This window comes from Brassica oleracea, chromosome C3 (assembly GCF_000695525.1).
Source record: "Brassica oleracea var. oleracea cultivar TO1000 chromosome C3, BOL, whole genome shotgun sequence".
Classification (NCBI taxonomy): Eukaryota; Viridiplantae; Streptophyta; class Magnoliopsida; order Brassicales; family Brassicaceae; genus Brassica; species Brassica oleracea.
The window spans coordinates 10,124,229-10,146,705 of NC_027750.1; the positions used below are offsets into that span (position 1 = coordinate 10,124,229).

The 22,477-nt window shown below is 37.6% G+C and overlaps 3 protein-coding genes and 1 pseudogene across 3 annotated transcripts; 2 read left to right on the forward strand and 2 right to left on the reverse strand.

Annotated features, from left to right (window-relative positions):
* Nucleotides 1-3,080: 3,080 nt before the first annotated feature.
* LOC106328419 (putative F-box protein At2g33200) lies at nucleotides 3,081-4,876 on the forward strand. Its single transcript, XM_013766856.1, has one exon. It carries the CDS (start codon nucleotides 3,500-3,502, stop codon nucleotides 4,568-4,570), a length of 1,071 nt encoding a protein of 356 aa, XP_013622310.1. The 5' UTR covers nucleotides 3,081-3,499; the 3' UTR covers nucleotides 4,571-4,876.
* Nucleotides 4,877-6,957: 2,081 nt separating this feature from the next.
* On the reverse strand, nucleotides 6,958-10,386 carry LOC106328024 (chaperonin CPN60, mitochondrial). Its single transcript, XM_013766374.1, has 16 exons — nucleotides 10,224-10,386; nucleotides 10,103-10,127; nucleotides 9,890-10,021; nucleotides 9,505-9,664; nucleotides 9,134-9,405; nucleotides 8,952-9,056; nucleotides 8,777-8,863; nucleotides 8,585-8,674; nucleotides 8,409-8,489; nucleotides 8,257-8,325; nucleotides 8,095-8,172; nucleotides 7,926-8,021; nucleotides 7,642-7,845; nucleotides 7,451-7,556; nucleotides 7,297-7,375; nucleotides 6,958-7,212 (listed from the first exon to the last, which is right to left on the reverse strand). Exons 1-16 carry the CDS (start codon nucleotides 10,259-10,261, stop codon nucleotides 7,080-7,082), a joined length of 1,755 nt encoding a protein of 584 aa, XP_013621828.1. The 5' UTR covers nucleotides 10,262-10,386; the 3' UTR covers nucleotides 6,958-7,079.
* Nucleotides 10,387-10,761: 375 nt separating this feature from the next.
* On the forward strand, nucleotides 10,762-11,933 carry LOC106333079 (annotated as a pseudogene).
* Nucleotides 11,934-12,105: 172 nt separating this feature from the next.
* On the reverse strand, nucleotides 12,106-22,207 carry LOC106328938 (myosin-10-like). Its single transcript, XM_013767485.1, has 42 exons — nucleotides 21,914-22,207; nucleotides 21,729-21,839; nucleotides 21,480-21,623; nucleotides 21,241-21,386; nucleotides 20,993-21,149; nucleotides 20,860-20,918; nucleotides 20,606-20,765; nucleotides 20,226-20,375; nucleotides 20,020-20,156; nucleotides 19,800-19,946; nucleotides 19,608-19,709; nucleotides 19,228-19,285; nucleotides 19,033-19,134; nucleotides 18,881-18,918; nucleotides 18,668-18,794; nucleotides 18,406-18,576; nucleotides 18,198-18,329; nucleotides 18,000-18,109; nucleotides 17,823-17,883; nucleotides 17,511-17,688; nucleotides 17,225-17,430; nucleotides 17,018-17,137; nucleotides 16,813-16,911; nucleotides 16,515-16,727; nucleotides 16,282-16,425; nucleotides 16,055-16,204; nucleotides 15,839-15,961; nucleotides 15,550-15,752; nucleotides 15,293-15,407; nucleotides 15,178-15,198; nucleotides 15,025-15,102; nucleotides 14,765-14,935; nucleotides 14,526-14,678; nucleotides 14,237-14,413; nucleotides 13,656-13,931; nucleotides 13,506-13,576; nucleotides 13,328-13,424; nucleotides 13,204-13,260; nucleotides 13,043-13,099; nucleotides 12,861-12,941; nucleotides 12,685-12,761; nucleotides 12,106-12,589 (listed from the first exon to the last, which is right to left on the reverse strand). Exons 1-42 carry the CDS (start codon nucleotides 21,914-21,916, stop codon nucleotides 12,475-12,477), a joined length of 5,097 nt encoding a protein of 1,698 aa, XP_013622939.1. The 5' UTR covers nucleotides 21,917-22,207; the 3' UTR covers nucleotides 12,106-12,474.
* Nucleotides 22,208-22,477: the final 270 nt, after the last annotated feature.

Below are 22,477 nucleotides of genomic sequence, written 5' to 3' on the forward strand. Positions count from 1 at the left end.
CCACTACAACCTCCTTGTCATCTTCTCCTTGGGTGATTTGTCTTGGGGCCTCACTTGTGGTGATGTGCTCCCATAGACCTCTTCCTCCAAGAGCTGTCCTGGTCAATCTCGACCAGGTAATGTAGTTAGGACCTTTCAGGATGACTGGAATCCTAACTAGCTTGTGCTGCTCCATCTTTGCTTGCTATTGTCCAGCGGGTAAAAAAATAAAAAATTCGCCAAGAAGAAATTTGAATTTCTGAGGCTAGGCAAGAGAGAAAACAAGGGAAGCCAATATATGTTCTCTAGAAATGAAGAAAGTAAACCAAACAAGTGAATAGAGTAAATTTGCGGAAGCAGTTTGGTGTTCAAGAGTTTGGATGCTCTGATACCATGTTAGAAATTGAAGAACATAGTGAAGAACAAGAGATAGAGAGAGATGTTTAATCTAGAAAGTAGAGAGAGAAATATAGTAAATAAGGAGAATCTTATTTGCTTGATTGATTTGCTTATGAGAACATCCCATATATATAGGGGTTACAAGTATGGTAAATGGTAGATGAAATATGATAAACTAATAATCCATTGTCTTGAGACCTTAACCCACTATGCATGCTTGTCCCTTGTAGTGGCATCTCCATTGTCTTGAGACCTTAACCCACCATGCATGCTTGTCCCTTGTAGTGGCATCTCCATTGTCTTGAGACCTTAACCCACCATGCATGCTTGTCCCTTGTAGTGGCATCTCCATTGTCTTGAGACCTTAACCCACCATGCATGCTTGTCCCTTGTAGTGGCATCTCCATTGTCTTGAGACCTTAACCCACCATGCATGCTTGTCCCTTGTAGTGGCATCTCCATTGTCTTGAGACCTTAACCCACCATGCATGCTTGTCCCTTGTAGTGGCATCTCCATTGTCTTGAGACCTTAACCCACCATGCATGCTTGTCCCTTGTAGTGGCATCTCCATTGTCTTGAGACCTTAACCCACCATGCATGCTTGTCCCTTGTAGTGGCATCTCCATTGTCTTGAGACCTTAACCCACCATGCATGCTTGTCCCTTGTAGTGGCATCTCCATTGTCTTGAGACCTTAACCCACCATGCATGCTTGTCCCTTGTAGTGGCATCTCCATTGTCTTGAGACCTTAACCCACCATGCATGCTTGTCCCTTGTAGTGGCATCTCCATTGTCTTGAGACCTTAACCAACCATCTTGTTTCTTATTGCTTCATCTTCACACCTTTTAATCACAATGAACCATTCGTTACATTTTCAAAAAAAAAATTCAATAGAAAAATAAGATAGTTATTTCAAAACTGATCACCAATGCGATTTGGTAATATTGTCTAGACAATCTTTATTCATAAAAGATATATCTCAACAGTTAGCAACATGCAAAGTCAAAAATAATGTTTCTTGATTTATATCATCATCCACGATGGATCCCCGAGATGCTTCAAATCAACAAACATTTTATATTATCGTACATTATCAATATAAAGTCAAGTTACTAGTTAAGTGATATGCTCTCCACCAAACTAAAATCCTCGTGATAGAATTTAGACAGTTTCGATAACTTTTCTGTATCAGAATCACATGATGAATCTAATCTACAGAACTTAAATTTGATGTGCAAACGAGTATAAAAACAAGTTGACTTGTTAATTAATGCAAGTTGGTAATGTTGGTCTTTTTGTGTGGCTTCTTTGGATCGTGCTTTACAAAAAGATGCTACAACCATCTTCTATGAATTTTGTAGTTGTCACTTGGTATATTCTACTAATAAGAAAATATTTATAGAATTCTCATGATGATTCTTTTGGTAACATATGTAATGAATCAATTCTTTTGAAGTTTTTTTTACATGCATATTATATATCTGAAATCGGGATGCTATATGACTTAAGTAAAATTCTCCAAGTTGTGAAAACGTATTTATCTGTTTTAAGAGCATCACTATCCCAAAACCCCTTAAAGGGTCTCTTAATTAACTTTTAATAGTTTTTAAAGCGTAAAAATGAGTATCCCAAAACCCCTTAAAGGGTCTCTTAATTAACTTTTAATAGTTTTTAAAGCGTAAAAATGAATTAAGAGACTTAGAAAGAGATTTAAACATTTAAGTGGTTTATTGCAAGTCTCTTAATTATGGGCTCTTAAAAAAAAAAAAAAACACTTTCATTACAACAAACTTTACCACAATGCAAAATCAAAAAACTTCAAATTGATTAATGATATTGAACTAACCAGTAGCTCTTGGTTTATATGTGGAAAAGGAAGCTATGAAAGAGTGTACTCGAGCAGTGTCCAGATGAGTACGCCAAAGGCAACTATTAAACCGATCCGGGGAAATGTCAGTCCCTAAGATGAGATTGAAAGAACGTAGCAGACAACTGGAAGCCATTCCTGATACTCTTCCCCAAGATGACCAACCTGATCAGAAACAAACAAAAAAAAATTCATTTTCATCAATAAAAGGGTTACTTTTTCCTGACAATCTAACATGAAGTACACTCAAAACGAAAATGATATCTTAAGGAACAAATCAAATGTCCTTAAATATCTACTGAACTGGAGAATATAGCATAGCAGATTTAGAAGAACAAAGCTTTCAAGAAACTAATTATCAATCACCATACCTTAAAGCGTGACCCGATGGAGGAAATTTGGTTTTACTTGAACATCACCGTGGAAGGATCGTAGAGCTCGTACATGGTGTTGCAGTCTGGAACCTATGGTTGAAAGTGGTGGTGATTGGTTCAGTAATAACCAACGACATCCACAAGATCTCCAGATGCCGCAGCTGGGAAACCGTAAGTTCTGAAGCCTCTAGAGGTGTTGGGCATCGTCTGGTGCGCAGCCTACTCTGTTCCAGAAGCGTGCAGCCATGCGTCAGAGCTCTGGAAGCAAGATATGGATGAGACTGGGGTTGAGGTTTCAGGGCTCAACTATCGGTGATGTCTCCACCAGATATATCACTGCAAAGTACAGATGCAAGCACCTCATCCATCTTAATTAAAAGAAAATCAAAATCCCACTAGTGACTAAAATTTCCAAACAATTGACGCAAAAAAGATGGCCAATTCGAAATTGACGTACCACAGATCGAATCAAACAGAATCAAAATTCACGATTCGCATACCCGAAGCTGAAGCTCTCTCCTCCGCAGCTTCGTCTCATCTCTCCTCCGCAGCTTCGTCTCGTCTCTTCGTGCCGTCTTCGGATTGGAGGTTCCAACCGGGAGAGAACTTTCCCGAGATAGAGAGAGAGAGAGAAGAGAGAAACACTCTGACCTCTCAAACGCTTACGCGTATCAACAAGAAACGCCTCTTCCTCCTGACCCTAATTAAGACACGGTATAATGGTGCTCTAACCAACCTTTGTAAAATTCTAAAAAAATGCTCATTAATAATATATTTCGGCCCATTAATTATTTCAGAACCAAACCCTAATTCCCATTTCATCTCACTACGAAATAAGCATCAAACAAAGTTGGGAATGATCCGAAGAGACGACGACAATGTCTAGAGCTCCGTATGATTGGTCCAAACTTTCCACCGATCTTCTGCGATCGATCCTCGAAAGCTTACACCCTAAAGATTTTCATAGGGCAAGAACTGTCTGCTCAAGCTGGTACTCTGTCTCCACAACATGTATACGACCTCTCTATCCATGGCGAATCCTATTCCGTAAGTCTTCTACTCTGTTATTCGATCCCCAACAAGACAAAACTATCGAAACCGAACACCCGGGAACCGACTTCTCGAAACACTGTCTCATGGCTAGTTCCAGCAACTGGCTCTTGATCATTGATCCTCGTCTAGATTTGTATCTTTTGAATGTGTTCACTCGCGAAAGGATCAATCTTCCATCGATGGAGTCATTGCTTCTACGTAACACAACCTCTTCGAATATATCTGCTTGTCTTTGGATGAACGAGAGAACAAGGGATTATGTTGTAGCCTGGAGTTACAAAGAACACTACTTGTTCTCGTACAAGAAAGGAGATGATTCCTGGTGTGAGCATAAAGGCACACGGTGTAAGTCCTTGGCGTATAAGAACAACAAGCTTTACGTGTACACATCTGATGATTACGTCAAGATTCTTGATTTATCTGGAGATTCCCCTAATGAGATCGTGGAAGGGAACCCTTATCGTAATCATAGGTTTCACTTTGTTTTGCAACCTGGGGAACATGTGTGGAAGAAGAAAGTAGCGATTACGAACTCCGGAGAGGTTTTGATTGTTCTGAGCTTAAGAGGGTTACATGAGCAACGTTTGCTTTGCATCTTTAAGATGAATGTCGAAAGTGGTAACTGGGAAAGAGTTGATTCTCTTGGTGGTGAGATGTTGATGTTTGGTTATGGAGTCACAATAAGATCTCCGATCAAAGAGATTGACGGTCAGGGAATCAAGAGTGATTCAATCTGTTTCATTGATTATGATCTTTGGCCTGCTGCAGGTTATTTTCGTCCCAACAGACAAATTTATTGCGGTATTTTCGATCTTGCGTCGAGTACAATCACATGGCCTAAAATATCAGATGCTTCAGTCTTGAAGAGCTTCTGGTTTGTTCCGGGATATGCTTAAGTCTTGGTCTGAAGAATGGTTTCAACTTACGGTCTAGTCTTTAAAAAGACTCAGCAGCTAAACAATGGGCTTCTCTTTTGTCTCGCTACTTTGTGGGTTTGATTCTAGGTACGAGTTTGTTCAAGCACTTTGATGCTTGTAGACTTTTATTGAATCGTTTTTATATTTGATGCAAGTTTCATCAACAATGTGTTTGTTTGACCTTTTTCAAACAATGTGTCGTTTTTATATTTGCGGGTTTATCATTTGTTTATGTAAGGAAAACATGCGGCTTAGTCATTGGTTGCAAGAAAACTTTTCATTTTATTGGTTTTCAAAACCTTGAACTTTTGAAAAAGGTCAAACAACACATTGTTGATGAAACTTGAAATTGTATGCTCACTTGTGCAGTTTTGGTTTACAACGGTTATATATAAACATCTCATCACAAACTAAGATGAAATGAAGAAGACGATTCAACAAAACTTTGCAAGATTTTCAAAGTTGACTATGAGTCTATGACTATAGTGGAATCTACAGATCAACCGCGATATCTATTGTAGAAAACAAAAAGAGAGAGAGACATCTCCACCGAGAAATTGATTACCGAAGATACAGCGGTCAAACATAAACATCTCATCACAACATATGATGTAATGAAGAACTCAAGAACAACAATTTAGATTTAAGTTTTTTTTTTTTGGTAAGAATTTAGATTTTGACCAAGATGGTAATGGAACTCCAGCTGGAGTGTCCGCCCTAGGTTCGAGTCGTCTTGGTTATCTTCCGTCTATAACCGTGCGTGCCCGGATAGAAGACTTCGTGGAGATTAGTCTAGGCTTGCCGCCAGGGATCCCCACGGATATCAAAAAAAAAAAAAAAAAAATTTAGATTTTAATTTAGATTTGAAGGATGGGAGTGGAGTTTAAGATTTTTTGAACATTTTCTTTCTTTTAGTTTAAATGCATTTCTTTTAGATCTTTTTGAGAAAATTGTTTTCTCGTATCTCTAGCATACCCTCTAGGAAAAAGTTGGTAAATAATCAATTTCTCAACAAATATTAAAAATATGGCATTATTTTTTGGGTAATTAAGTTCATAACAATTTTACGCAAATTCTTCTAGTATTATTTTATATGTTTATAAGTTGTCTTCGCATTTTCTTCTTCAAGCTCGGTTTCACCATCGATATCATCTGAAACTTCACACAACATACACACTTCCTCTCTGTTAGGCGACATACCCACTTCCTCTCTGTTAGGCAACTCAACATGCTCTTCATTCAAGTTAAATCCGACCTCAGATCGAATACACACATAACCGCGTTGAAGCTTTGGTCTTCACAAATGTAAGAAATTTTTTGAGTTGCCGATCATTGGTGATGAAAACAGGTGGTGAGTCGAGGCCAATCACCAAATCGGACGGTAAGTAACTTAGTTCGATATTGACCAAATTTACATTGATTTCAAAGTCTTCACAAACCATAACTCTTACGTTGTCAAAGGTTTTGCTTGTGTCCAAAATAAGTAATTTACCTTATGTTTCTTCATCAACAAGAAACTTCCATCTTTTTTCTTTTGGACGATCTCCAAAAAACAGAATAGGCATAGATGTGCATATTCTGACGTTAGATTGATAAAAGTTTGGAGAAACTATGAAAAAGGGAAGAAGCTCCACGATGTTTTGGTCCAAATCGTGGTTGGCAACGAAGAAACTAAAATTTGAGGAAGAAGATTTAAAAAAAGGAAATAATTTTTTTTTAATAGATTTAGAGAATATTTTCTAACCGTTTTTTCCTAAATTTTCGGATTTTGTTTAAAATCTAATAGAAATTACATTCTACGAAAGTTAGAATAAAGATGAGGTGGTAGATATAGAATACCGATATTGTGGATAGAAGAGAAGTGAGAAGAATATATATTCTTCCACAGAAGATATAAAAACATTTATTATTTTTTATGATCTACCAAAAATGCAGAACATAGAAGAAAATGATGATTTTGTATTCTGCCATTGTAGATCTAAATGTTTTCGATGTAATGTGCATTCTTCCTTGTGTAGATCATTGTGTTTCATTTAGACTGCATATTCCGAATCGCCGTAGATGGTAGATCTTATATACTAACACTTTTAGCCTATTTTTCAATTTACCATTCTAAATATTTTTTGAATCCAAAAATATTTTTCATATATGTACATGTTTGACTACTTGACGTTTTATATTTTTCTTAATTTTTTTATATTGTAAATTAATTGGTATGAATTTTTATAAACTTGAAGGATAATAAAAGTCCAAAAATGACAAAATTTGATTTTGTACTAAGGAGACGATAACTAGTTTAGTTGTTTTCTTTTCCCAAATTTCCTTTTAATAAATCGATTGTGAAGGACATCCAGAAATCATGGAAAAATCTTAAGGTCTCTCCCTTTCAATCATGACAGAAAAAAGAATCCGTTAGTTCCTTGAGCATGAAACAACTTTATCATCTCAAAACAATCTCCAAAGTAACCTTAAGCTAGCATGGTTCTCATCAGAAACCCATTCCTCCCATACCGCCCATACCACCCATGCCGCCGCCACCACCGCCCATAGCTGGAGACGCATCCTCTTTAGTTGGAATCTCAGTCACAACTGCTTCCGTTGTTGTCAACAAAGACGAGACACTAACCATATAACAACAAATATTAGCAAAAAGGCATTGCAGGTAAAACTACAAAATAATGATAAAATTTTCAAACTCTGTCTACCTTGCAGCATCAACCAATGCGGTTCTGATCACTTTCACAGGGTCAATAATACCAGACTTCACCATATCAACGTATTCTCCTGAAAAAAAAAATTCGAAAAGATAGTTTATATAACGAAACAACAAGGTGGACCAAGAGCAAGTCTGTAATGTACCTTTAGCAGCATCATAACCGAGGTCAGGATTATCTGATTCCAAAAGCTTGCCTACAATGACTGCACCCTCGACTCCAGCGTTGGAAGCAATTGTGTAAACAGGTGTCTGCATCAAAGAAAGATTGTGTTTATGATTCAAGAAGCTGTTTAAGTTGGAGATGTGAAGAAAGATGTGAAGAGAGAAGAAAAACCTTGAGAGCGTTCTGGATGATTTGGACACCGATTTTCTGATCAAAGTTAGCTGTTGAAAGCTTCTCAAGTTCTTTTGAGGCGTACAAAAGAGCAACACCACCACCTGGAACAATACCCTCTTCAACAGCTGCTTTGGTGGCATTTAGAGCATCGGTCACTCGATCTTTCTTTTCTCCAACTTCTGACTCGCTCGCACCTCCAATCTAAAATCTCGTAAGAATATATCTCTTCATTGATTCGTTAAAGTGCTCCAAGAGAGATGTTAAGAGAGTAGTTTCATTACCTTTAGTACAGCAACACCACCAGAAAGCTTAGCCAACCTTTCTTGTAGCTTCTCCTTGTCATAGTCAGACTCGCTCGCTTCAACCATGGATCGTATCTGTGTGATTCATTTAGAGTTATATATCTCTGAATCTGCTACATGATAATATATGTGAGAAGTACAAACCGACCTGTTCACATCGCTCCCCAATTGCTTTCTTGTCACCAGCCCCATCAAGGAAAACAGTGTCGTCTTTGGATACAGTTATCTGTTCACAAATTAAAATCATGTTATATTAACTGTATATGCAAAGGTAAATGGGAAAATAAAAAACGAGAACATACAAACGAACCTTTTTGCAGTTTCCAAGCATACTGAGGTCAATTTTCTCAAGATTCATACCCAACTCTTCTGTTATTACCTGTAAGTTGAAATCATCAAAGGAATATTATAGCTCATGCAGTTGGTGTTTTGACAGATAGTAATATAAGAATATGGCCTTGCCTGGGCTCCGGTGAGGGTAGCTAGATCGTGCATGTTTGCCTTGCGGTTTTCTCCAAAACCAGGAGCCTTCACAGCACAGACCTATAATGTGACGGCGTTTAGATATCAGTCCAACCACACTAAACTTCTAATAAGGAGTAAGTTAAAACAACGAAAAAAAGGCTGAAAACAAAAACCTTAATTCCAGCACGGAGCTTGTTTAGAATTAGCACGGCAAGAGCATCACTCTCCAAATCCTCCGCAACGATCAACAGCGACCTTTGACTCTGGAAAAGGGCAGAGTAAAATAAATACTCAGATACAAAGTAAGTTGATGAATAGCAGAAGAGATTTACTGACACTCGAGAAATCATCAAATTGTTTTATACCTTGAGGGCAAGTTCTAAGACTTTCACCATAGAATTTAAATTGGAGATTTTCTTCTCGTGGATTAGAATGAGAGGATCTTCTAGTTCCTGCAAATCATATCCATACACAATAATTCAAATGCAAAAGTGTTCCCTAAAATTGATAAAGCAACAAAAGTGAGATCCGGATCCTTACACATTTTTGGTTCTTCTGGTTTGTAATGAAGTATGGGGAGATGTATCCCCTGTCAATCTTCATACCCTCAACAACTTCAAGCTCGTTAAACAAGGTCTTGCCATCCTATATCAAGAGATGATGGCACAAGTTAGTCGCCAGAAGAGACAAGCAGATACAACTAGGGATCAAATTAAACTCACTTGGATTGTGATCACTCCCTCTTTGCCAACACTCTCCATAGCCTTTGCAATCAGTTCACCAATTTCTCTATCTCCATTAGCTGATATGGTTCCAACTTGAGCAATTTCCTCAGAAGTGCTAATCATGCGTGCTCGGCTCTTCAAGTTGGTCACAACGGTGTCAACAGCCAGTTTGATACCACGTCTTAAGTCCATTGCATTCATTCCAGCAGCGACTGATTTACAGCCTTCCGTGAAGATAGCTCTAGTAAGAACCGTAGCACACGTTGTTCCTGTTTTTTTATATCGGATACAAAAAAAAAAAAAAAACAATTTAATACTAAAGACCAACATAAAAACGTTGTAAATACAATATGAAAGGGAGGCCTTACCATCACCAGCAACGTCATTGGTGGCGTTAGCAACCTGTTTGACAAGACTGGCACCAACGTTCTTGACTCTGTCCTTGAACTCAATGCTCTTGGCAACAGTTACACCATCCTTTGTCACCTTAGGTGCACCCCAGCTTTGTTCGATGATGACATTACGACCCTTAAAATTACAAAGAAAATTCAGAAAAACGGTTTCAGACACTAATAAAACAGACAATTTATGATGATTAGTGTCACAAGGGCGTTACACAAACTAGATTCCCTTACAGTATTAACCTACTGAGCATAAACTATGCAAGTGTTGTAAAAACATGACAACTGTAACTACTAAACGATATTAATCTACTGAACAGAAACTAACGGAAGCAAAAGTTATTATATATACCTTTGGTCCCATAGTGACTTTAACAGCATCAGCAAGCTCCTCGACACCTCTAAGCATCAAAGCACGACCCTCAACACCGAACCTTATGTCTTTCGCTGCATAATTCCTAGTGGAACTGAGTCTGCTTCCAATCTAAACAATACACAGACAGAACACACACACACAATTGGATAAAACAGAACAAGGTAGATACGAAATGAAGAACAGACGAACCTGGGATGTACAGTTTCTGGCAACTCTGTGAAAAAGCAAAGAAAGATTATAATTAAATTCAATAAAAGGGAGAAGCTACAGTCACCATCTATGAAGTAAAGCAAAGAAGAATAGATCTAACCTAGCTTTTGAAGCAATGCTGGAGATAAGGCGATACATGGTGGTAAAATTCTAAGTCAACCCGAGACGATGATTACAGTTTGTTTCAGAAACAGATCCGAACTAAAGAGAAGCGAAGCAGCCTAGGGTTTAGGGTTTTGGCGTTTTCTCCAAGTTCATTGAATTGTTCCGATCTGGGTCCAGCTCAGGTTAATGGGCCTTATGAAGCCCATTTATTAATTTACAGAAAAACATACTCAAAAAGAAATAATAAGGGCAAATGTCCAAAATAGCACATTTCTAAATTTATATCACAAAAATAGTATTCAAAAACTAAAATAACCAAAATAGCACATTTCTAAGTTTATATCTTATCCCAAAACCTCATTTCTCAATTCTAAACCCTAAACCCTAAACCCTAAACCGTAAACCCTAAACTCTAAACCGTAAACCCTAAATCCTAAATCTCACCCTTTAAGTCTAAATCCTAGTTTGGGAACAAAAACTTGATTTAGTGCTATTTTTGTTTTTTTCCCTATACATTTCTGATTGTCTTGGCCATGATAAGGAAGAAGCCAGGGATGGCGAGTGTGAAGGATATGCCTTTGCTTCAGGATGGTCCACCACCGGGTGGGTTTCTTCCGGTTCGGTATGCTCGTCGGATCTCCAACACGGGTCCGAGCGCTATGGCTATTTTCCGGGGCTTTTGCTTGGGGGATGTACCAAGTCGGTAAAGGAAACAAAATACGCAGGTAAATAAAAATAGATTCTAGCTCAAAATTTTTCACCCTTTTTTTTTCTGGGCACAAGTAACCTCAAAAGCTTCAAACTTTTTGATGTGTTCTTAGTCTTAAATTGGTTATGAATTACCCATTTTATGGTTAGTTAACGATCCCTTGAGCTTTGGTGAAGATGATACTAGTTACTTGTGTTTGCTTGATACAGTATCATTACACAACACCAAAGCTTCAGTTTTCTAGTCTTTATTTAGTTTACTAATAACCCATTTTATGGCTAATTAGTTGAACCCTTGAGATTTAGTGAAGAAAGCATTGTAATTGGAAAAGGATGATGATACCAGTTACTTGGGTTTTGGTTTTTAGGTGGTCGGATTGTGATTTATCAGCTTGACTAGTGTAGTTTTACAACAACACATGTTATCCTCTGTTGGTCAGCAATTCAGTTTCTTAATGATGACGAAAATGTTATAATGAGAATAATGTGTCACCACAAAGGTTCTAATTAAGATTTGCTGTGGTGATGATAGAGCGTTGAAGGAAGAGAAATACGCTGCGCGTAGAGCTATTCTTCCCATTCTTCAAGCAGAAGAAGATGAAAGGTTTACAAAACAAAACCAAAAAAAGTTATGTTTCTTGTGGTATACTAGTCAGAGTTCAACTGAATCACATGTGTTTATTTGTAAATAGGTTTGTGTCTGAGTGGAACAAGTATCTAGATTACGAGGCTGATGTGATGAAAGATGTTCCTGGTTGGAAAGTTGTATAACTCTGGTCGTTGGATGCCTCCAGCTACTGGAGAGCTTCGTCCTGATGTCTGGTCATATATTATCAATGCCTCCTTTTCATGATGATGATGAATATTGTGTAAGCATTTTACAACCTTGCTGTGTCTCTTCTTCTTATTCATCATATAATAAGAGAAATGATACATACACACTTCATGTATTGAGGAACATATTCTTGTTTTATTTCATTCACACCTTTCTTGTCTCTTTGTCAATAGGAAACTTGGGTTTCTACATAGATAGATTTTGTTCACATTATCTAATCAAGTTTTGAAACTTCAGTATGTTTTCACATAAAAGTAGCTTATATATAATATGGTAACAAACACATTACCAACAAAATAAATTGATGTCTAAGAGTGGGAAGCCACATCTTCCTTACAACCAAAAAAATGCAAAATCATACAAATTTAAAAATATGGTAATGCCAATATTGTGTGTGAACCCCCAGTAAGGGTCTCTATCAATATTTCTCCAATAACAAAAAGGTTAAAAAACCGATTACAAAAAATTAGTTGTACATAGAGATGTTTCTTGCCACACAAGTAAAATATTGTCTGCTTTAACCTAACCTCCCTGAAGAGAATGAACACGTAAGAATCAAATCAGGAGAGACGTAAGTTCAAGATGCCCTCTGAAACCCCTATTGACGAAACCTGTAGGATTCTACGTAGCGTAAATCTGTGCGAGGGAGTAAAGGAATACTGTACAATTTCAGTTGTCAGATGAAGAACGGACCAAATAGGTCTCAGTCCTTTAGAAAGTGGAAGTTAGGGTTATCAGCGAGTTCGACCGCTGCCTTTACATTGGTAAACTCCTTTTCTTGCATACAGTTGGAGATCTCATCGGCTGCAAAGGGGATGCTGAGTTTCACAAAGACAGTTTCATGAGGTGTTATGGTGGTGAATAATGTCTGAATAACTGCGAGAAATTTACAAGTCCTTAATATTTTTAGTACCTGGAATCATTGTCTAACGAGAACGAACGGCTGTCTTCGTCTTCATCTGTAATTTGAAGTTTCAAATTGGAAATCACCTGCATCGACAGAAAACATAAAGCAGATAATGAAATGATACAAGAAGATTTGGTAACATGTATTATCGTTTATTTGAGAGATGTAAAGAGGAAACATACGTCCGGAGATACATTCTGATCCTTGTCGTCATCAATTTTGCAGAGGGTACATATTCTATACAATTGCTGAGTACTAAGAGCCTGAGAGATTAAAGAAAGAGATAAGAGAGAGATCAGAAGAGGGTGTATTCTCCAAGCACCTTTCCTTTTCTTTTTTATCTTGGAAAAGAGAGAGTAGTTACCGGGCAGAGGTTAGTGGTAAGATCATCATATGTAATTGTCGACTTTTGTTCTGTAACCTGGAAGAGGAATCAGTTGATATGTTCAGGACAAAGGAAGAAGAGAGAGTGTTTTACTGTTAATTCAAGTTTCTGTAAATTTGCTTTTAAAAGAAAAGACAGACCAGGAGCACCACTGCTTGTCTTGTGTGTTTGAGTTCATCCCATGAAGACCCTACAAACTGCATTCAAGATTGCAATCAAGAGACTGAGCTGTTTGGTTACTAAGATAGGCAAATGAACTTTTACCTCTTCAGTTGCTAGGCTACACCATGCCTCTAGTTCATTTAAGAAAGCATCCACCCTTTTGCCCATGTTGAATGTACAGCATTCTTGTTGCATGAGGCTGCATTAGTTTATGTTACATCTTTCAGATCAATATTTGATGGGTGGTTTATACAAGGTTGATGAGGGGAGTGTAGTTTACCTGTTAAAGACTTGAACGTTGATGCCTTGGAATGTTTGGCTGAATATCTTCTGAGCAAGAAACAGAGGAACCTGTAACAAGAAATTTTCTCAGAGAGGACATTTAAGTAGATACAGTTAAAATTACCCTCGAATAAAGAAGAGTTCTTACGTAGTTTTTCTGCAATGTGCCGAGAAGCCGGTTCAATAGATCTATGATGCCTTGCCAAGTTTCCTCTGGTGCATTGTCTGCTGATGGTTTTGCCGGTGTATTCTCTTCAGATATCTTTGCATGTGGGTCCTCTTCAGACGGCTTTTCTGGTGAACTACCTTCAGGCAGCTTTTCTGGTGGAATCTTATCTTCAGATGGCTTTGCTGGTGAGTTCTGTTCAGATGACTGAGCTGGTAAGTCATCTGAAGAGGGCTCATTTGATGAATCTTTCAGTCCCTGAGCCATGAGTTGAGAACTAACAAGTGAGATGACCATATCTTGCAATGATTCATGATCTTAAGAGTTACTCTCTCTCTCTTTCGTAATAGATGAAGTTTTGGTTCTTTGTACACATGTTAAAATTTTTACTTTTTTCTTAAAATTCCATTGAAAATATAATTTCAAACAAATTTTTCAATTATAAACAAAATAGTAAAAACAAAATTGGCTCCATAGTTTTTGATAAAATGAAAGTTACCTAGATACATGAAAAACATTATGATTTTTTTTCTTCAGGAAACCATATATATAGATGGGTTTACCTGAATGCATGACAAGAGCACGGGCTCTAATTCTCTCTTCACATTCTCTTGCACTATTCCATATATCGTTTCAACGTAAGCTGTGAGCTGCTGCTTGAAAAGCAAAGCCGGAACTTTAGCATCTACTTGTTGCACTACGTCTCCTGAAAGGCTTCCCGAAGAGGGTGAACGGAAACCCTGAGACATAGCCAGTCATGCCCCAACAAGATACGTTAAAACTTTTAAGTTAGAGATTTTATGACCATTTTCAACATGCTATTCTTGGAGACAATGAATAATATGTTGTTACCTGTGTCATCCTACCAAAAAATGAAGTCGGCTGAGGAGGTAACCTCGGACTTGCACTGCTTGTGCTATGGTTTTTCAAGCTTCTTTGAAGCAAGAACAGTAGCGTAGATGTGTTTGTTAGCCAATAGGTCAAATGATCATTGTCTTCCGGATTCTAGCAAAGGGACATAAAAGAAGAAACATGATGTGCGAACCATGAATGCTACAAAGCGATATACTAATATGTAAACTTTAGGTTACCTCAATAGCAGAACCAAAAACAGGAACCATACGATCAAAGATACTGGTCTTCTCTGCTTCGAATACTTTCCAGTGTATGAGACATTTGTATATTGTGAACGCCGCAACAGGCTTCCCATGGCTGAATCCGACCTTTTGTGAAACAAACTTGATAAGGACGTCAACGTATTCCTGCATCATCAAAAACATAACATAACTACTTAACCAATGCTTAAGAGGTATCTCACATTGTTAGTTTTTGTTTCCGTTAGGCACATTACATGGGGTTGTCGTTCAATCCGAGATCGCCTGAAAGAAATTGTCCCAAACCTTCTTGATGGTATAGGAGCCAATGATGCCTGTAAGAAATAGCAAAGATGATTAAAAGTGTATGTAATAACAGTTCATCCAACTTGTAAGTTTGGACCACTTACATGATGTCCGTTCTCCATTGGCTTTCAAGAGGTACATGAATAGGAAGAGGTCAAGACTTTTCTTGAAGAAAATTTATATAAAGAATATATGAGACATTGCATAGAGGGAGTTTACCGGAGGTCCTGTAAATGACATCTGAGAAGACATTTTCCGGGAAGCTGAATGAGCTAGTGCTTGCTGCCGGAGAATCTTGTCTTCTGTCTCCATGTCAGATACCTTTTCCTCAAGCCTAAAGATAAGAAGTAAATAAGTAATGCATATATGTAGTAACTTGATTAAGAATGGTAACTCAATGGAGCGTCACCTCGAAGTTGAATTAATCTAATACGAGTTATGTTGAATAAATTATGAGAGGATGTAGATAGACAAACCTTTGCATGGATGTTTTTAACTCGATTAGTTTTGTCTCTGCCTCTACAACCTGCTGAAGCCTCTCTTCGCAAAGTTTACTTGCTTCCTCATACTTATTCTCTGTGTCTACAACCTTCTGAAGCCTCTCTTCACAAAGTCTACTTGCTTCCTCATACTTATTCTCTGTTTCAATTATTTTCTTTTCCAACAAATCTACCAGATCCTGTGGAATTTTCAATAAGTTTTAAGGGAGACATAACCCACACAAACTTGTAATGGTGAAAGGATACATTGTCTGAAAAAACTTACAAATAGTTCTTTGTTTTCAGCAGCAAGTTTTTTGGTCATTTCATTATCAATATCCTCAGTTGAACTCTCTTCTTTAATCATGTGTGCACCCTCCTTTTCCTTCTCTAACGAACTCACCAGTGCCTGAAAAGTGTCATACATCAGATCAACGACAAAAAAAAAACAATCATGAAAATATTAAAATGAGCATGATTAGAGCATATACTACAAGCTTACCTTGAGACGTTCATTCTCAGCTGCAAGATCACTCACAATCTCATAATCAGATGAAGCGCTCTCCTTCAACTGCTCTGTGATGTGTGAGCTTGTTTCGTCATGTTTTCGGTCTAAGGCATCTATTTTCTCCTCCAATGAACTGACCAACGCCTAATAAATGGTGTGTGCTTGATGAGATATATAGATTATAAAGATTGTGTTTCAGAATCAATATCAAGAAAGCCTACCTTTAGTTGTTGATTTTCAGCTTCAAGTTTTATGATGACATCATTGTCAATGACGGGAACCTCTTGTTTTTCACTTTGCTTACCTGTTTCTTCATAGTTGGTCTCGGATTCATCAGTTTTCCTTTGTAATGAGCTCACCAACTCCTATGAAGTTATAAGGACACAAAATCATACTACTAAAATTTTAATGTTATGTAACTTTCAACCACAATATAAAACCTTTATGGCCTTACCTTGAGATTTTCATTTTCTGCGGCAAGATCATGCGTCATCTCTAGATCCTTAGCAAGTTCTTCAAATTCTAATTGCATGTCCTGTAAAGCGGACTGCAACTTCAAGATCTCTTCGCTTTTGGTTTCTTGAGTTTCCCCCAGCTGAAGTTTCATATCATTTAAAGCTGCTTTCAATTCTTCCACTTCTTGATTTTTGGCTTCCTCAAGCTCCATCTGCATAAGTAGCCAGATCAGATGCCTCATATCATGGTTTAAGAAAATAAAACATTCCGTGTGAAAAGCCATGTGTGACATGTACCCTCATCTGTTTCTCAAGCTCTAAGATTGAAGTGAGTTCTTTTAATTCCTTCTCTAACTTAGTATTAGTTTCTTGGAGGGCTCCTGTTTCCTTAGCAGCCTGGAATACAAAGAATATTATGACGTAGGCACATAGCTGCATGCATATGATCCAGTGAAGTTGTTGAAAAACATAAGTTTCATGGAAGGTGAAGAAAGAATGTCACCATTTTAAGCTTCCGCAATTCTCGGCGTGCAACTTTTACTCTCCAGCCACACTGAGTGGTAATAGCTGCTTTCTTCATTCTTAAATACCGACGACGACACAGACATCTTCTGATTTGACTCTGTGGAATAAGTAACTTTTGCATGTTATTGATACTCAAAAAGAATGAAAAATTATTTGTCATAAAAAATGAGGTTTTAAAACTTGCTTGAATAATAATTGCCGCTTGTCTCTTCTTCCTGTACTGAAGTTCAACTAGAGCAGCCATTGCACGCAACTCAGTCTGAATATAAACAGCTGAAATACACAAATTTTTATAGGCTGTTTGACATATATACGTCCGCGCCTGCTTCTGAATTCTCAGAGAAGCTGCTTCTCTTCTCATGGACTCAAACTGAAGCCGCGCCATGCGCCCTGTAGTCATATGGGAGAAAGAAGCCTAATGAGACATGAAAAACTATGAAGCTAAAAATTCTTAGCACAAAATGTATTACCTCTACAAAAGGCTTGGATATCTCTTGAAGCAGACTGCAACATCATATATTTTTTACGAGATTGATAAGTTAGGACTTTTCTCTGTATGATCCTAGCTGAGTGGCCAAGAGCTTCAGATCGGTGAGCATCCAGTTCTGCCATCTGACCTGCCCTAAGAAACACCTTTGTCTTCCCTATCTGTGATTTGAAAGATAAATGTAGTGACATAAGAGTCTTGTGAAGTGTGACCGAAAGTGTGAATGGCAGTATCCTTTATTTGTTTTTTGGCCATAAAAAATAACGAACTGTAAGATAAGAATATGAAAACGCACCTGAAAACCTTTTAGCTCCACTTTTGCTAATAGCTTTTTGCAAGCATCAACTTCGTCAAAGCTTTAAACATAAACATAGGCAGAAAACGGTTTTATATGAGTCAAATCATTAACTATTATTTGCATTGGACTAATAATTTAGATATTAATTGCGAAAGTTAATAATGGTGAATCTACCTTTTGTTTGCAGCCTCCGGGAATAAAATTCGGAACCTAGTTAAAAATTCACTGAAAGGCTTTCTAGTAGGATATCCAGCACAACTAATCCTAATGGCTTCCAAGACCCCCTGAGCTCAGAAAATGATGTAGAGGTCAAAATTTTGTTGCAGTTGCAAAAAATAAAAGCATGAGGTTCTCTGAAAATATTAAGCTTACCCCACACCTAAGTTGATGCAGAACGTTAATGTTCTCAAAAATCTCTGGCTTAAGAACGTTATTTGGTTTAACACAGCGTATGTAGTGAGGCTCTGTGGTGTTCAACGTCTCGAGTAAAGATTGTAGTTGTTGCTGTATATCATTAGTACATGGTCAGAATCACGGTATAATGTATAAGGAGAATTTGTTGAACTTAGCATCATCAGACCTTGAATTGAGAGCCTATTGATGAGAACTTTGATGAGTTGGAGGATTCCAATCGCAATTTTGGAAACAAAGATGAGACAAAGGAGCAGTCTGAAGAGTTCATGAGAGCTTGATGTTCTCTAACAACGTAATCTTTGTTCTTGTCCAAAAACAGTTCAGTCTGATAAGTGACCTGAAATTAAACAAGAATATGGTCATCACACCAAGTTTTAAAATTTTGCCACTAACAAACATTTATAAGAACAAGCTTCTGAGGCACTAACATCACCAGCATAATGGCATATGGTAAAGTCTGTACGAGCCAATTTTGGTTTGGTGAAACGCTTGTGGCCATTAAATGTCTGGTATAGCTTTTGTGCAAGTGTATCATGTGTTGATTTTGGAAACATACTGTAGAGGCAAACACAAACTCAGCCACGCATATTGAAGAAAACAAACAAGAAATAAATAAAGTACATGATGTTTTGATACATTACCAAGCCTCATCGATAAGGGCAATAATCCCACCAGGTTTCTGATCATGAAACAATTTGGTGTTAGAAACTAAAAATCAACATATGTCTGAAACTGGATCTCTACTAGGAAATGGATCATAGGTTCCAACACTACTCATTGTGATACTACTTACCTTTTCTATAAGATCGAGAACATCTTGATTATCAATGAACTCTATGTAACTCCAGTCAATCTCTTCTTTAGTATACTCTTCTTGCTCCATTTTGAACACATGCTGTAAAAGATAGGAACACATGCATGAATATGGATCAACGTAAAATAAGATCAATCAAGAATCAAGAATCTGAGAAGAGCACTAGTCTCCAACCTGGTTGAAATGCTGTTGCAGCTTCTCGTTTGTCAGGTTTATACAAAACTGTTCAAAGCTACAAAAATTTTGTGAAAAGAGAAAACGTTGGAATTGTAACAAAAGGATGATTACTGCTATCAGTTGAACCGCAGAAGGAACGACCAATAGTGTGAAGATTACTATTGTCAGAAACTACAAGAAAATCCCAATAGTGTGAAGATTACTATTGTCAGAAACTACAAGAAAATCTTAAGTAACTTGAAAGCTAATTTTTTTTTTTTTTTTTTTTTTTTTTAATCAACTCTAAGGTATTCATTCAGAAAGCGTATCTAGTTAAGAATCAAATCACAAAAGGATATTTAACATTTGATGAATATAAGAGCATACCGGTTAAGCACCTGTTTGTCTTAAAACTCTCGAATCCATATATATCCAGGACTCCAATAATGTATTCTGAACTTGGGTCTTGTCCAATGGAGTTATTGATCTTAGTCACAAGCCTGAGAGCATTAAATTTATAACCTTTTAGCAATTTAAATCTAAAGAATGACGTTAAGCCCTTCGATAAGAGTCCATTATTGTAAACCTACCAATCAAACAGTTTAGAATAGACAATCTTGGCAAGAGCATCTCTGCTTAGAGCTGCACTACCAGGATCAAGCGACTTTGTAATGCTTTCACCACGAGTCACCATCACTCTTTTGCACAAGGAGTCTTCTAGAGCTTTCTCATCACACCTATACCAACAAAGATCAATCATGGTTCTAACTTCTGTAGAAAATAAATATGTTATTCAGATGAAGAATGTACATGAAAAGTTCAGCAGCCACTTTCAGATGGAACCGGGATTTATCGTCCTTAGGCTCTGCAGCATCTGATTCTTCTCCCTTTTCAAACTCAATGTTTCCTAGATGAAGGATAGCAGCAACTGTCCGGAAGATTGCATCCTACAAAAGTAGAATGTAAGAAGAGGTTTCCTCATTACTGATCATGTAAAATGACCAACCAGAAAGTACCTGCTCTTCAGAACTAATCCCAACAACATCCATAGCTTTCCTCGTAGCTAGATACTCCTTGGCATCATCAAGTGCACTCAACGAATAGCAATTCGATTGATTTAGGTAGTGAAATGTGCTTGGTTCCCCCAACTTGTACTGCTCAATTTCCTGAAAGCTAAAAGCATTAGACATGCAGAACTTTCACATGTACGCATGGCCGGTTCTGGGCAAAACTGAATGAAACATTTGCATATGACTCACAGAATTTTTGAAGAAAATTACATAAAAATAGGCTCCCAAATTTGTATATAAAAAAATTAATAAAATATTTACTAAATCGCCTACAACCAAATCTCATGGCCGGATCTGAATGTACGCATGGAAGGGACCATAGTTACCTGTTCTGGCGCAGCGCAAAGCATGTAAAAGCAATGATAGTTTCTTTCAGGATCAGAAACTTGGCAAACTCTTGACCTCTCAAGCAAATATGTTCTAATAGCAGCTCCTGAGATTCTTCCCATATGATTGAATTGAATCTCCACAAATTTACCAAAACGACTGCAATATGAGATTTACCAATATATGTCAAGTTGTGGCTTCAACAAAATAACAAGAACAGAGAAAAATCAAGAAATGTTAAAGACAGTCCCACCTTGAATTATTGTTTTTGACGGTTTTGGCATTACCAAAAGCTTCTAAAACTGGATTTGACTGCAAATAAGTTGAGAAGAGTAAGAATACATCTATGTTTAATAAGAGAATGTAGATAGATAGTGTTTATCTACCTCCAAAACTTGCTGTTCTACGGAGCGTCCTTCACTCTGAGCTTTTCCGCCCATGAATGCAAGATACTGCATGAGCATCTTTGTGCTCTCTGTCTTCCCAGCACCGCTTTCTCCACTCACCAAGATCGCCTGGCTTACTCCCTCGTTGATCATTTTTCTAAATTTTAATGATTGTGAGTCCCAAAAAAAAAAAACAGGTAGTGCTAGTTAAAAATGGTTCATCTACAAAACAAAAACAAGAAGATAACCTGTATGCAGAATCAGCAACAGCAAAAGGATGTGGGCTTAACTCTCCAAAATCCGAGCCTTTATATTGTTCCATTATATCATTTCCGTATAGGTGTGGTAATCTTTTAAAGGGATTTACAGCTATCAGTATATTCCCTGTGTATGTCTGAAACAATTTCAAGAACAAACTAGCATTAGTTTTGCATCAATCGTGACATCAAATTATTGAAAGAAACAATGTTAAACGTTACATGCTTACATATATTTCATTTGCATTGTACCGGGCCTTTAGATTGAGAAGAACCCCTGGTTCATGCAGATAGGCAAGCTTGGTCATGTCATCGACACCAAGTTCAGGAAACTCAGGGTCCTTGGGGTAGACAGCATTTGCCTTTGCCACAACCTATATGAAAAAAAAATATGAACATTTTATGTTCACTAGCCATCGTCAATGTAGCTTAAGAGCCAAGCAAATCTCATTGATGAAGCATAAAGGGGATAAACTAACCGTCTTGGTTTGGCAGATGACTTTGACATCATCATCGTTAGCTTCGACAACTTCTCCATCTATCCAGGCATCATCTGTGTCTTCTACCCAGACGAGCGACCCCAAAGCAGCCTGATCAAAAAGGTAAGAACATGAGCAACACGAAGAAATCGCAATGCAGATTAAAGAAGAGAGTCTCTTATTACCATTGTTACGTCCAAATCTGGTTAGATTATCCTTGAAACATTAGAGATAATCCCTGAGAACCCAATCAGAAGGTGTTTCCCGGGAAGTTTCTCCACCATGAATCCAATGTTGAATCAGACACAAATATATCTATCACGAACGTTTCTCTCTCTCTCCCGACGTAAAAAACAAAAGATTATGGCTACATTCAGGTTTGCAGACGAAATATCACCAACAATTAGCATAGACGTTAGTTTCCTTCAGCTTAAACCAAAAAAAAATAATTGCCCTGGAAAGCTGCAGATTCTCGCAGAAACTCATAAACTTTCTCGCGTTTTCTCTCCAGTTTTTTTTTTTTTTTTTAATTTTGTTTTTCCCTTATTTGATGCTTCGTTTCGTCTCTCTCCCTGGAAAGAGAGGGCAGCGAATCCACGCAAGTCATTTAGCCTTTTTGATTCCTAAAATTACCCTTATTAACCAAACCGGATTTCAATTTCGAAATTCGCCAAAACCAATCCGGTTCGATTTCAATGGAGGAGACGATGACAACGTAGCGCATTTCTGCAGTGTCTACGCCCCCTCCT